Source organism: Mauremys mutica, chromosome 4, assembly GCF_020497125.1.
Source record: "Mauremys mutica isolate MM-2020 ecotype Southern chromosome 4, ASM2049712v1, whole genome shotgun sequence".
Lineage (NCBI taxonomy): Eukaryota > Metazoa > Chordata > Testudines > Geoemydidae > Mauremys > Mauremys mutica.
In genome coordinates, this window is record NC_059075.1 from 105624217 (window position 1) to 105636682 (window position 12466).

A 12466-nucleotide genomic window follows, 5' to 3' on the forward strand; every position below is an offset into this window, starting at 1 on the left:
TGGGAGGTAAAAACAGGAAGAGTAATTATTTAATTGATGCTTATAGAGTTGATATTCCTGTTTATCAAATCTTGTTTACATACTAATATCAGCAACATTGCCCAATCCTTATTATGCAGCTTTTAACCTTCTTCTGGCTTCTGATATTCCCCATTGGCCTCGCTCCATCTTGCCCTAAAATATTTCCTCAGTTGCACTTTGCTCTGCAAAATTCACTTACAATAACCTATCCTTTAATATGTCTATATTTAAATTGTGACCTCTTCTGGGTATGCATCCTGGCTTTCCTGATCTGTAGTTTGCCTAGCTCACATTTGGTGCATATAATAAGAACTGATAACTTACTGATGGGCATATATCTATTGTGTAATTCAGTTGGTGGTCTAACACATAATGATTGATGGTGTTATTTTAATATCATTTTCCACTATGGTTTACTTGAAAGGATTCTCTCACATATGAGCTCCCTATTTTATATATATAAAGATTGGTAAACTATAAGCAGTTTGGAGAGTTGCGCAAAAACTGGCAAGATCTGGATCTACTTTTTTGTTGCCCTGTAGCAACTAGATGTGCCATATTCCAGGAGACTTCGGCACACTAGTAGCAGGTGGGTGAGCCCTTTAGGAAGTGGAATTTGGGAGTCTGAGCACAAAAACAGCAGGGTCCATCAGAATCCATGTCTAGAATAAGTTTTTTGCAGCACTATGGTTCCAAGATGTGCTGGATTCTAGAATTTTTTGGCACATAAGTAGCAACTGGACTGGATATTTTCTTTATTTGGGAGCTGGGTTGTGAAAATCAGCAGGCTTTTCTGGAAGAATCTGATTTTTACTCACATCTATTTGTGAGTGTATGTGTTTATGCATAAAAAAAAAACAGGAGTACTTGTGGCACCTTAAAGACTAACAAATTTATTGTAGCATGAGCTTTCGTGAGCTAAAGCTCACTTCTTCGGATGCATAGAATGGAACACACAGACAGGAGATATTTATACATATCTATGCATCCGAAGAAGTGAGCTTTAGCTCACGAAAGCTCATGCTACAATAAATTTGTTAGTCTTTAAGGTGCCACAAGTACTCCTGTTTTTTTTTTTGCGGATACAGACTAACACGGCTGCTACTCTGAAACCTGTGTTTATGCATGTGTCTGTAAGTGTACCCATGTTTTTGTGTGCGAGTACGTGTGTGTATTTAAGCCTACTGTGGACATCAGAAGGGCAGGAGAGGAGGGGGAAGCGGAAAACTGCAAGCCTATTCCTCTCCCCTTATGAGCTGAGTCTATTCAGCTGCAGGTTGTGAGCCTACAGAGGAAGGCAGAAGGAGGGGCGACTGAGACAGAGCTGCCTGGGGTCCCACCCCCAACTCCTCTCCCTTCAGCCCATTGGCTCCGGCCTTGGTGATGTCATTGCGTTCTAAAAAAGAACCCAAAAAACAATCGGCATTGAGAAAAACAGATATATTTTTCCGATCCTATTTAAAGGGAAAGCGCCAGGCACCGGGACCCAGCCGCAGAGCCAGAGTCAGGGACTGCAGTTCAGCTTGAAGCCTACCGAGCAGACATGGTGTCGCCGGTCACAGTGGTGAGTGCACACGGTGCTTTGCATGGATTGGAGATGAAACCGGAATATAGTAACAATGAAAAACGCAACTTTTTTTTTTGAGAAGGGGAACCTGTATACATGGGGCGGAGTGTGGGTGGACGGGGACTGGCCCCATGCTGGATTGCGTGCAGGATCGCTGCCCCACCAGGGACCGGAGTAATGCGTTGGGGCTGCTGCCTTGGGTTAGTTAAATCGGAGTCTCCATCAGCTGGTTGGCTCTGGGGAGAGGGAGAGAGTTACTAAATTAGGGGGGCAGAATCTGATTTCTTAGGCTCAAGGCTACCATCTTCTCCAGCCTGTGCTTTCCTCTGCTGGGATGTGGGGAGAGAATTACCACCGCCGGCGCCTTTAACAGGGGACGGGTGGGGGGAATCCTGCGAAAAAGTGCATCGGATGAAAACACCGTCCACGTGACTAGGAAGCGTGACTTTGTTGATTTCATTTCGCTGGTCTCGCCGGTTGGACGCTGTGTTGGGGAAGGAGAGCCCTGCTCGGTCAGCCCCCCGCAGCAGCCTGAGCAGAGCCGCCCCATGATTTCTTTAAGGAGCAGCAGGCATTGTCCTATTGCTATTCGTGGTATGTTTGTGATTTATGTGACTGGGCGCGGGTCTGTCAAAATCCCTGTGCGCATTGCACATCTGGGAACCTCTGTGCAGTGCGTGCGCTGTCTGCCCCTGTGGGAGGGATGTGCCAGGTGTATGGACCAGCTCTCTAGCAGCGTGCCTGGGTGTGCATCGTAGGTGTAATGCAGCCTTGTCCACTCACCAGGATAGAGGGATCCTCTGGGGAGTTAAAAAAAAAAGTTGGTGTCCTCCCTTCACATTATAATCATTTATCTCGATGCATTCTTTTCTTCCTCTCGCCATTCAATCTGGACGAGTAGCTGCAACAGTGGTGGTGGAAGAGGGGATTAGACTCTGTGCCTGGGTTGGCTAATTATCATGACAATTTTGCAAGGCTGATGTCATATTTGTGTCTGGCTGTATGTTTAGGCTGTTCCAGTACTTACAAAAATATCTCTCTGTGCCCAGTTAAAGTAAATAAAATATTCAGAAAACACTTGGTATTAGCCAGAAATGCCCACCAATATTTTTACATATTCCTTTTATTGTTTTTCATGCAATGTTCAGACCATTAGTGAAAAACAAGATACTTAGTGTACCATATAAATTTCCAGTTATACAAATATCAGTATAAAATATCAATACAACATTCATTGGAGAGGGTATCACACACCCCTTTCATAATGGGATATTCTATTTTACTGCACTTCGGTTCCTGTAGGATAATTTAAAAAATGCTGCATAGGTGAAAGACCTTTTTTCCCCCCCTAAAAAAAGAAAGCATTGTTAAATTTCAGTGTTTATTAACATTAAAGTATATTGTTCACAGGGGATCATGACTGTATTGTAAATTCTATGCACTGATATATCCTCAACATCATATGTTTTTCTGGCCTTTTGACGGGGGGTAGGGAGGGAAGCAAAGAGCAGATTGCAACTTCACCTCATTTCAAAATATGAAAGAAAATGAATAATTATGTACATGGCAATATATGTTATAAATAGCAATAAAAATATTGCTAGGAATGGACAAAATTATTACACCCATGAAATTAAGAGCAAAATTTGGCCCATAGTGTGTGTGTAAAAAAAAAAAAAAATCTGAAAAACATTTCAAGGTCTCCCGTTGTAACTGGCTATTGCCCATCTTATTATTTATTACTAGCAGAAGCCAGTATTGAGATGCCTACTTGTATTTTTCTCTTTCCATTTTCTTTTGGCAGTCGGTGTCCTCAAAATATACCTGGACCTGAAATACTGCTTGCAATTTTGCCAGAGACGGGATTGATGTATCTGTTCCTTTTGCCACCTGAGTAATTTCAGGGGTTGAAAATTCTCTCTCTCCTGCTGAACATGATTCATAAAGGCTCAGGACTGAAGAAAAAAATAGGTAGCAGCTGTTATATGTAACTTTCCTTGCTGCCATCACTGTATTCAGAAATCTTGTGTATTCCATCAGACAGAGTTGCTGTGATAGATCTGTTATTTTCTGCCTTTCTGCTGAGATTCTCTAGTTCCTTTCCAGGGATGTGGGAACCCTTTCTAAGTATAATTGAGTTTCAGTTGTTTTAGTAATCAGCTTCTATTGCCCCCTTCTCCCCCCCCAGGGTCTGCTCCCCATTTTATTCTCTGGACCCCTTAGTTATGTCCATGTTCCTAGCTCTGCCTTGGTTTTCCAAGTCGTTTTGAGCTTTCCGTTCACCCAGGATGTTCTTTTTTGGTAAGTCCTTTCAGAAAGAGGCCACTTGGCTTATAATTTTCCTGTGGACTTTTGCCTTCACTTCTATGTCCATTTGTGGTTCTCATCAGCAGACTCAGTTGTCCAGATTATCAGATTTCTGACTTGACAGTACCTCTGCTTCTTCTTCCTTAGAGACTAGTGAGGGCTGTGTTGCCTCAAGTTCACCTCTAATATTGCTCTTTCTCAGCCGTAGCTGCTCCAGATGGAGTTAGACAGCTAGGTGCAGGCAACTCCTCTCTTCTTCCTTCACCAAGCCCGAAGCAGCACCATGGATTTTGCTTTTTTTTTTTTTTTTAATTACTATTATTGAGGCTTTCATCCTTTAAACTGATCAGAATGTCTATCTTTGAGACTTGGACCCCGTCTTCCTCTTGTCACAAGGCATCTTTGGACTTTATGCACACATTCATTGGTGCACCCAGTATCATATACGTGCATGCACATGTAGGGACATATCTTCTACTACCTTGCTTTAATTTAAATAGACAACCCCACATTTACCCTTACACTAATATACTAAAATAAATATATCTACCTAGTGTAATGGTTTGGATTTTCCTAACATAATCAGTATTGTCATGTACTTGAGTGGTTCACAATTCAGTTGAAAATGGGTAAAAACCAAATAACTCTTGAAACACCAGATTTTTTTGTAAAAATGAGTAAAAAAAACAAAGGGCCTTGTCTATGTGGAATAGGAATACTACTACTTGCCTGTCTCACCGGGTAGTCAAGAAGCTTAATTAATATAATCCATACTAATACAATGTGCAAGACCACATGTAGAGGTTTGTGTATGAACTATTAGAGCTGGTTGTTTAGAACTGAAGTAACAGTGGCTATGGCTTTAAGATCTAGAGGTCCAGGTTCAGTCCCTACAGATTAGCCAATATAGGGTGTTATTACTTTAATGTGGAAAAGCACTTTGTGATCCCAGGATCAAAGAACCTCTGTGTACATCTTATGTGCCTTCATATGCTGTCCTCTTTCCAGGACACACACAGTTTATCTGAATGAGTTTAACTGACAAATCTATAGCTGCATCAGGAATAACTGTTAGTCAGCAGGTTAAACAGTCCCTTCACTACAGCACATAGCCCAGAGATATTAGGCATCAGCAATTGATATTGATTTGTCATCTTCCCATTTTCAAAGTACTCTGGCCAATGGCTCTCTTTGAAGTGATTCCCTTGTGCTTTACATCAAAGCTGGAAGTTCTTTGATCAAAACACTTCAAAAGCAGTAGGTGCAAAGACTCTTTACCCCCATCTTTGCCAGGCCTGCACAATAGTTTGCTGCCTCACATTCCAGTGACTGGCCCTTGCAGTCAGTGCAACAGTAGTGAAGAGGTGAATAGGTCTTTAGAGCCTGAATTAAAATAACTTTGCAATATCATGAAAACATTGTAAATTTCTCTTTTTACACTCTTAAGGGGCAGCCTTTGAAGTTTGCTCTTGGTGCGTTTGTTCTAGAACATGTTTAAAACCAGACTCTGTAGGCTAGGTAAAGGTAATTGTGAGGGGGCAGCTGCCCCTCACTGGCAGAAAAGGGGTTAAAAGCAGCCCTAGGGAGGCTGTGCTGGAAGCAGCCAATTAGAAAGGGTCTGAGAGGAGTAGCCAATCATGGCCTAGAAAGCCCATATAAGAAGGGCTGCAGGCAGAGCAGAGTTCAGTAACTGACTGGAATGCAAGGGGAGAAGTCTCAGCATCTGGGACAATTCAGTGCTGTGAGCAGGAATGAGAGAGCTAGAGAGTTCCTGGCTGGCTGCTAGGGCCGACAGGTTGAGGCCCTGGGGTAAGGGCAGAAGAGGGTACTGGAACTGCATGGGAAGTGGCCCTGGGACAATGAACAGCAGTTGCCACTGAGGGAAGAGGCTGGGTGGAGATTGCAGGTCCCCTGCAAGGGGAGAACGCAGTGCGGCACAGCCGGAGGGCAGTGTCATGAAGAGGATGCTGTGGTCCTAGGAATAATGTGTGTCCAGGAGCAGAGATGACTGTGGGTGAGACTCTACCAGAAAAGGGTGCAGAGCTAATTCCCAGGACCACTAGTAGTGGTGAGTTGTACCCTGTCACAATACTACACAGGTTTGTCCTAAAGGAATGTGAGTTTACCTCAGTTTACATATTAGCAATAAACAAAACCATCAAGCTAAACCAGTGGAGGTTATCCTTAGACTGAACTTGAGAGGCAGAGAATTAACATGGCTCCTGCACCACAGAAGGCCACTTGTGGCTGAATCCCCAGGAGACCTTCCTGACTTTCAAGACAAAGACAATTCCTTTTGAGGAAGTATAAGGGACCGAGAGACTCCATCTTTATCTTACACTTGAGGAGACAAAGGAACCAAACACTTTGTGCTTGGTGTGTTGGTTCCTGATCAGAGGGTCTAGTCAGCCATGCTGGACAAAGACTGATTAGTGAGAAAACTACCTTGAGCACTGGCTGTAGCTTGTTAAGTTAGGTCTTAGCCATTAGAAAGTGTATTTTTACTTTTGTAACCATTCTCCCTTCTACTTGGGATCAGTTAACCTTGCTGGATTTTCACTGTAATCCAACCCTGTGCTGTGTTTGAATGGTAAGGCTTGTTAACTTCAGCTAAAATGATAAGCTGTACTTTTGTCTCTTTAAAGGAGCAATGAACCTTGAGTGTTCCAGGAGAGGGCTGGTGGCTTCAGGGCAGATGGTTCTGGGGAAATTCAGAACTGGGGGTGTGTTGGGGTCACCTTGCAAGCACTAACCATGGCTAGTGGAGACCTGGGTGGGGCTGTTCTGGTGTAGACCGGTGGTTGGGGCCAGAGTGCAGAACCAGGGCTGCGCAGCACACACAGGCACAGGAAACTACAGGCTCATCTGTTGGAGCTCAGGCTGTGAGCCACAGCAGCAGAGCATTTAAGGCACACAGGGCAGCTGGTAACACAGCCTCTCATGGGTCTGTGTTGAACCCCAAAATGTTGCACTGTGTGAAATTACATCTTAAAAGTGAATTGTGGAGCAGAAAATAGACTAGGGGCCTTCAGTTGTGCTTGCGCAATGACAAAGTCAAGCTTTTTTAAAAGTTGCTTTCTGCTTGTTTCCCCCTTGAAATATAGTCTTCATTCCCTCCTTGTTTGCTGGAGAACTTCAGTAAAACCTTAGGACTGGAACAGTGATAACACATGAAGCTGTATCCAGAGCAGCAGCTGCTCCACTCTACAGTACAAGTGGGAAAGGAAACTGCCTAAAAGTCAATGTTGTGCTCCTCCACTGATCTTGTAAAAGTTGGTAGAAGAAAACAGTGAATCTTTATATTTCATAAGGGAGCAGCAAAGTCAAAACCAACTGCTTTGCTTTGCAGTTCACCTTTAACAGCCGCTTTTCACGTACCTCTCTTTTCCCCACAGACTTGGGTAGTGCAGTATGCTGGGATAGCTGACTAGCAGACTGAAAAGTGGATGTGGGATATCCTGGGCATATACCACAAAGGCATTATTACCTGATACAAGACCAGAATAGCACATGAAATTGCTTTTGGTTATAACGCATATCATCTCTTGCCTGCCTGCAATATTGGCCTGGGTGGGGAAAAATATTTGAAAACAGCAGTTGATATGATTTTTCTCTTGTTTTCTAAGATGATCTATGTGTGTACTTTCCAGATGGAGCAATTGTCTTTGGCTACTCAGGAGTATCGTTTTCTCCCAGTTTTTATTTTCCCTCATACTCCTACATGGAATGAAGCAATTTGTTAAAGAGGGAAGAATCCCCGAATGCAAAGAAGTTTAATTTCCACCGCCACCACAATTTATTGCTTAAAAAAATAACTCATGGAGGCTTGGTCCTGTAAATAGGACATTTTCTCATACATACTATGCATATCTTATATGCAAGTTATATTCTTAGATCACATAAGGGTATATGCTGCAAAATATATTATGGCATAGAGTCAGATTCCAAAGCCAGAAAGGACCATTGTGATCATTTAGGCTGACCTCTTGCATAAAAGAGGCCATAGGAGCATGTTACAGATACATTACAAGCCATCTCTTCTAGAATCAAGTCTGGACCAGATCCTCAGCTGGTGTCAATCAGTGTAGCTCCTTTGACATCAATAAAGCCTCAGTTGGTGTAAAACAGCATAGAGCTGGCCCAGAAATGACTCATCTCTCTGCCAGGCCTACCCATTGTGTTCTTCAGTATTTTGACAATTCTGTTGTAACTGACCCTGTTGATGGAAGTTTCAGTACTTACTCTGGGATGCTGTTCCTCCCCACCCCCAATATCTCAAAGCAATTTCTTTGCCTCCATGGCATATACCACCTTCCAATCTTAGCAGGTAGCTCTTATAGTCTCTTTGGGTATCTCATATCCTCTTGGCCTTTACTTGCTTGTGGTACAGCAGCAGAGAGTTAGTTAATGGAGGACAGCCAAGATTTTGACCATGCTGGGCAGGTGGAGATTGGGCACATACTGAAGAGATGGACCACATAGATTGTGACCACTTGCTTTGTGAATTGGGGAGGAGAAGGCAGCATGCCAATTGCTCCACTGCAGATTATTACACTAATGGGAAGAGTTAGTAAGTTCTGCCCTTGTTTCTGGAAGGGACTAGTACAGCAACGATTAACACCACCCTTATGGTGGGTTTGTAAAACTGAAGGGAAAGCCAGCAACAAAACCCAGACTGAAGCGCTGTTTCCTTGGTCTAGGCTAGGATGGCCTAAGGGCCCCTTCTATTAGCAGAAAGCAGGAAAACTAATGTAATGCATTACATGGGGAGTGTTTGTTTAGTAAGTATTTGTTGATTAATTCTATTCTCACTCAGTAGCCACTGGCATCAGTCTCAATGAAAAGAATGCTTTTTGAAACTGTATTGAAAGGGGTTTTGTCCTCTCCCACTTAAACAGTTTCCAGTATGGGTCTAGAGGGACTCATTACTGAGAGCCACTGTCAGCCCATGCCTTCTAGCAGCCTTAGAGCCCCTGCTGTCTCTGGGGCCAGGGTATTATTTAGGCTTGACCTCACCCACCCACTGATAGCCTTGCTAGCGTAGCTGTAGCCTTCTAGACAAAACACTGACTTTGTAGCCTGTGATTTTCAAATGATCTTTAAGAAGTTTGGATTCTAATGGGATTTAGGTGCCGAACTCCCTTAGACCTCTTAAAATCTAGTGCTGCTCAACTAGCAGCAGCAATGGTAGACTCTGCAGAAGGTTTAGGCAGTTTAACCCTTGCCTGTACTGGTGTTTCCACCATCACTACCCCTAGTGGAGCATCACAGCTCTGATTGTTCCCTGGTCTTGACAAGGCTGAATTGGTTCGAAACCATTTTCAAGCATAGTAACACTATAACATGATGAGCCAGTTTGGGTCCGTGTATGTTGAATCAGTTAAAGAACAGGTTACAACTGTATTTGAAGCCATGTGATAGGCTATGTAGCAGGTAGTTGGTCTCTAGCTCTGTTTTGGGGACCATGTTCAAGTCATGCTCTACACCTGTGCTAGCAATAGTGGTGGAAATCATGGCTTGCTAATATTATTCATGCCATAATAAGAACTAGTTCTTAAAGAAGCCAACTCAACCTGCACTCCCAGGGCTTCTGCTCTAGTCCATTTAGGTTCATATACTGCACCCATCTCTGTGGTAGTGGGAGTCTTCCATTGATGTGTCAAGCAACATGACTAGCATCTACCATTTGTGCTTCTCCTCTATCCTTTTACCTCTCCAAATGGCTGTACAGCAACATTGACTGCTTCTGCATAAAGAAATCAGTACCCTTAATTCTCCAATGACAGCATCTGTGGAGTTGGGTTGGTGGTGAATATATAGTCCTAATTTTCCCCTAGGCCAGACAAGGCCATTGTGTATGGTTGTACTGTATGCATAGTTTAGTTTATGGTCTCTGCACACATGGAAGTTGTGCAGTTCTGCAACACTTGCCCCTTTGGGACTAAATCTTTAAAGGTGAAGAGTATCATGGGCTCCTAAAGTCAGCTCCCATTGAAGGTGGGATGCTGGTATCCTTCAAACAGTGCTCTTTGTCCTCACAATCACATCACGAGCACTAAGTCACATGCTGAATAGCTTTTAAATTCCCCATGGGGCACCTTGAGCCAAAACCTACTTGTTTGCTCATGAGGTGTTTCATCATGAGGTGATCTCTGCATGACTAAGGGAAGCAGGGTTCCCTTCCTGTGACCTGTTGGTACACACTGTTTGATTTCAAGGTCTGGAAAAAATAAGAACCAGGCAACACAAGATGGTTACTGAGAATTGCTGAGTATGTAGTGCTGCATATTTCATGGGACCCTCATTTAGACAGACTGCACATTGGGCTTGCATGAAGGAGGGCTCTTCAAATATTTCCCTGCCTGGTAACTTTTTTGAATGTTTAAATGGTCTTCCAAAGTGCCCCCAAATCATTTCATACTGTTAGTTGCAACCAAAACCACTTTGGGGCAAATGTTCATGCAGGTGTGAACATGGCACTTGTAATAGCAACACTTCTCATTCCACCTATAGGTGAAATAGGGCACTTACCACATAGGAAAACATCCCCACACTGGGAGCCACTGCAAACAGGGCTGTACCTTCTCCTAGGCTAGCAAAAGCATGAATGAGTTTGCCACTGAGCATGCACTTCTCTTTTGGGAAAGCAAGACAAATCCACTATGGTTTTTCTCCCCCACAGGATCCTGACAGTAAGTACCTGATGCTTCAGAAGAGCCAACTCCCTCGAGTGATGCCCCTAAATTAGTGCAATACAATACATGGGGAGGAAAGGCACATTCTTTTGTGAGCTTGGCTTGTGATCAGCCTGTGTCCTGATGAATATTTGTAGGTTGTTTTAACCAAAATTCCAGGCCCTTCTGTAGAGAACCTAGGATTTGTTTGCTTTGATTTAAAGGCAGTCATCTTCCTAGGCTACATCATTAGATCCCCTTCCTCACAAGAGGAAAGCAGTAAAGGAAAGACTCTTGGAAAAATCCATTGCAAGTCTAATGGTAATTGGATTACCACTGTAGGCGGCTAGATCTCATTACAGCTGAAACCTTGTCTTTGTAAACATACATGACAAAGACGGGAACTATAAAGTGTGTGATGGAGATAACATGTTGGGCCTATAAGTATTTAGATAGAAAGAGCTAGAAGCACTGTGCAGACTGGTTATTCAGCTTCCCATATGTCCTGGGTATCACCAGATCCTTCCAAGCCAATGTCACTGTTGATCAGAGCCAGCTGACTTTCCCTTGTTTGTGCTTGTGTGTACATGCCTGGTGTTAGTTTCTGTGCTTAGAGAATACACACTGTAGAAAAGTGTGTTTCAACCTGTGGTCCACACACTGTCTAAGAGGTCTGTGAACAGTTGTCATTACCATAGAACAATGTTTTTTTAACCTGGGGTCTGCAGACCATGTCTAAAATTTCTAAAGGGGTCAGCACCGCTGTTTGAAATTTTTTAGGGGTCTGCAAATGAAAAAAGGTTGAAGATGATGGCTGATATTACAGCTGTAGACGATTGTGTATGTACTGAGAGATGATTGAAGTTGTGTAACCAAACAACTGCTGTTGCAAAGACAAAAACAGGGTTTCAACCTGCCTGGCTATGTCATAGGAGTGTCCCATTTTCCCCATGATTTTTTTTACAGGACATGTATTGATCCAGTGTTAAGGTTGAGAAATTAAACACTAATCTCAGGATAAAAAATTAGTTGCGATGGGACAATCTTATTTCCATCTTGTTTATGTCCTAATTCTGTTTCACTAGAGGTATTGATAAGTTTTTCCATTCATTCAATATACAATTCAAACTAGATTTTTCTTATGCAGTAAGTTTACATAGTTACAGTAGTTTTCAGAATTGTCTTAAGACTCAGAACAAAAAGCAAGACAAGTTTAAACAAAAATGCAGTAAGCTTTTTCTTGATAGGGCGCTAATTACTGCATGCTTCCCTTTTGTAACTTCAGTGACACAATTGTTTATGGATATACCTAAAGAGCCATTGTCACCCTAGCTGACCGGCTATTGAGCAAAGCTTCATGGGCTAGATTGGAGCTACGCCAGTTTTTACCATCTGAGGCTTTGAGCAGACAGCCTTATATGTCATGACTTTTTAAGACTAGTTATCACTTGCACACTTTTTGCTTATGAGAGTCATAACTTCCTCCCTCCCCACCCCCGTCTAGAGTGGCTCATGACTATGAGTGCCTACCTCAGGACAGATTGTCAGAAACAGGGCAGACACCACAAACTGGTGATGTGTTCTATAATTAAGTTTCACTAACTCAGTAACAAATGTGAAGCTCTGGGTCACTTTAAGTCTTACCATGGAGTCACAGATGGGTCCACTTAGGCTCTCCAGTCTGTCTTGCCACCCAGGCAAGCTAGACTTAGTGATAGTCACTTACACATGAAGTATTCAGGTTGCTTCCAGTCCCAAGAGACCAGTCAGTCACTTACCGCATGTAAATTTGTATCTTTAATCTCATACCAAAGACAGCACTTATAGCCAATCCTATAATAATTTAACTAACTAAAAGGTTTATTAAGAAAGAGAAATTAGTTATTTACAGGTTAAA

General features: G+C 42.9%; 1 protein-coding gene across 4 annotated transcripts in view; it reads left to right on the forward strand.

Annotated features, from left to right (window-relative positions):
• The window catches only part of TMEM86A (transmembrane protein 86A), a 121643-nt gene that overhangs the window by 75336 nt on the left and 33841 nt on the right, over positions 1 to 12466 (forward strand). For all 4 annotated transcript variants that reach the window (XM_045012349.1, XM_045012350.1, XM_045012351.1 and 1 more), the window contains one exon: positions 1486 to 1585. In XM_045012349.1, coding sequence (XP_044868284.1) covers positions 1565 to 1585 — 21 coding nt within the window. In that variant the 5' untranslated portion in view covers positions 1486 to 1564. The remainder of the gene's footprint in view (positions 1 to 1485; positions 1586 to 12466) is intronic.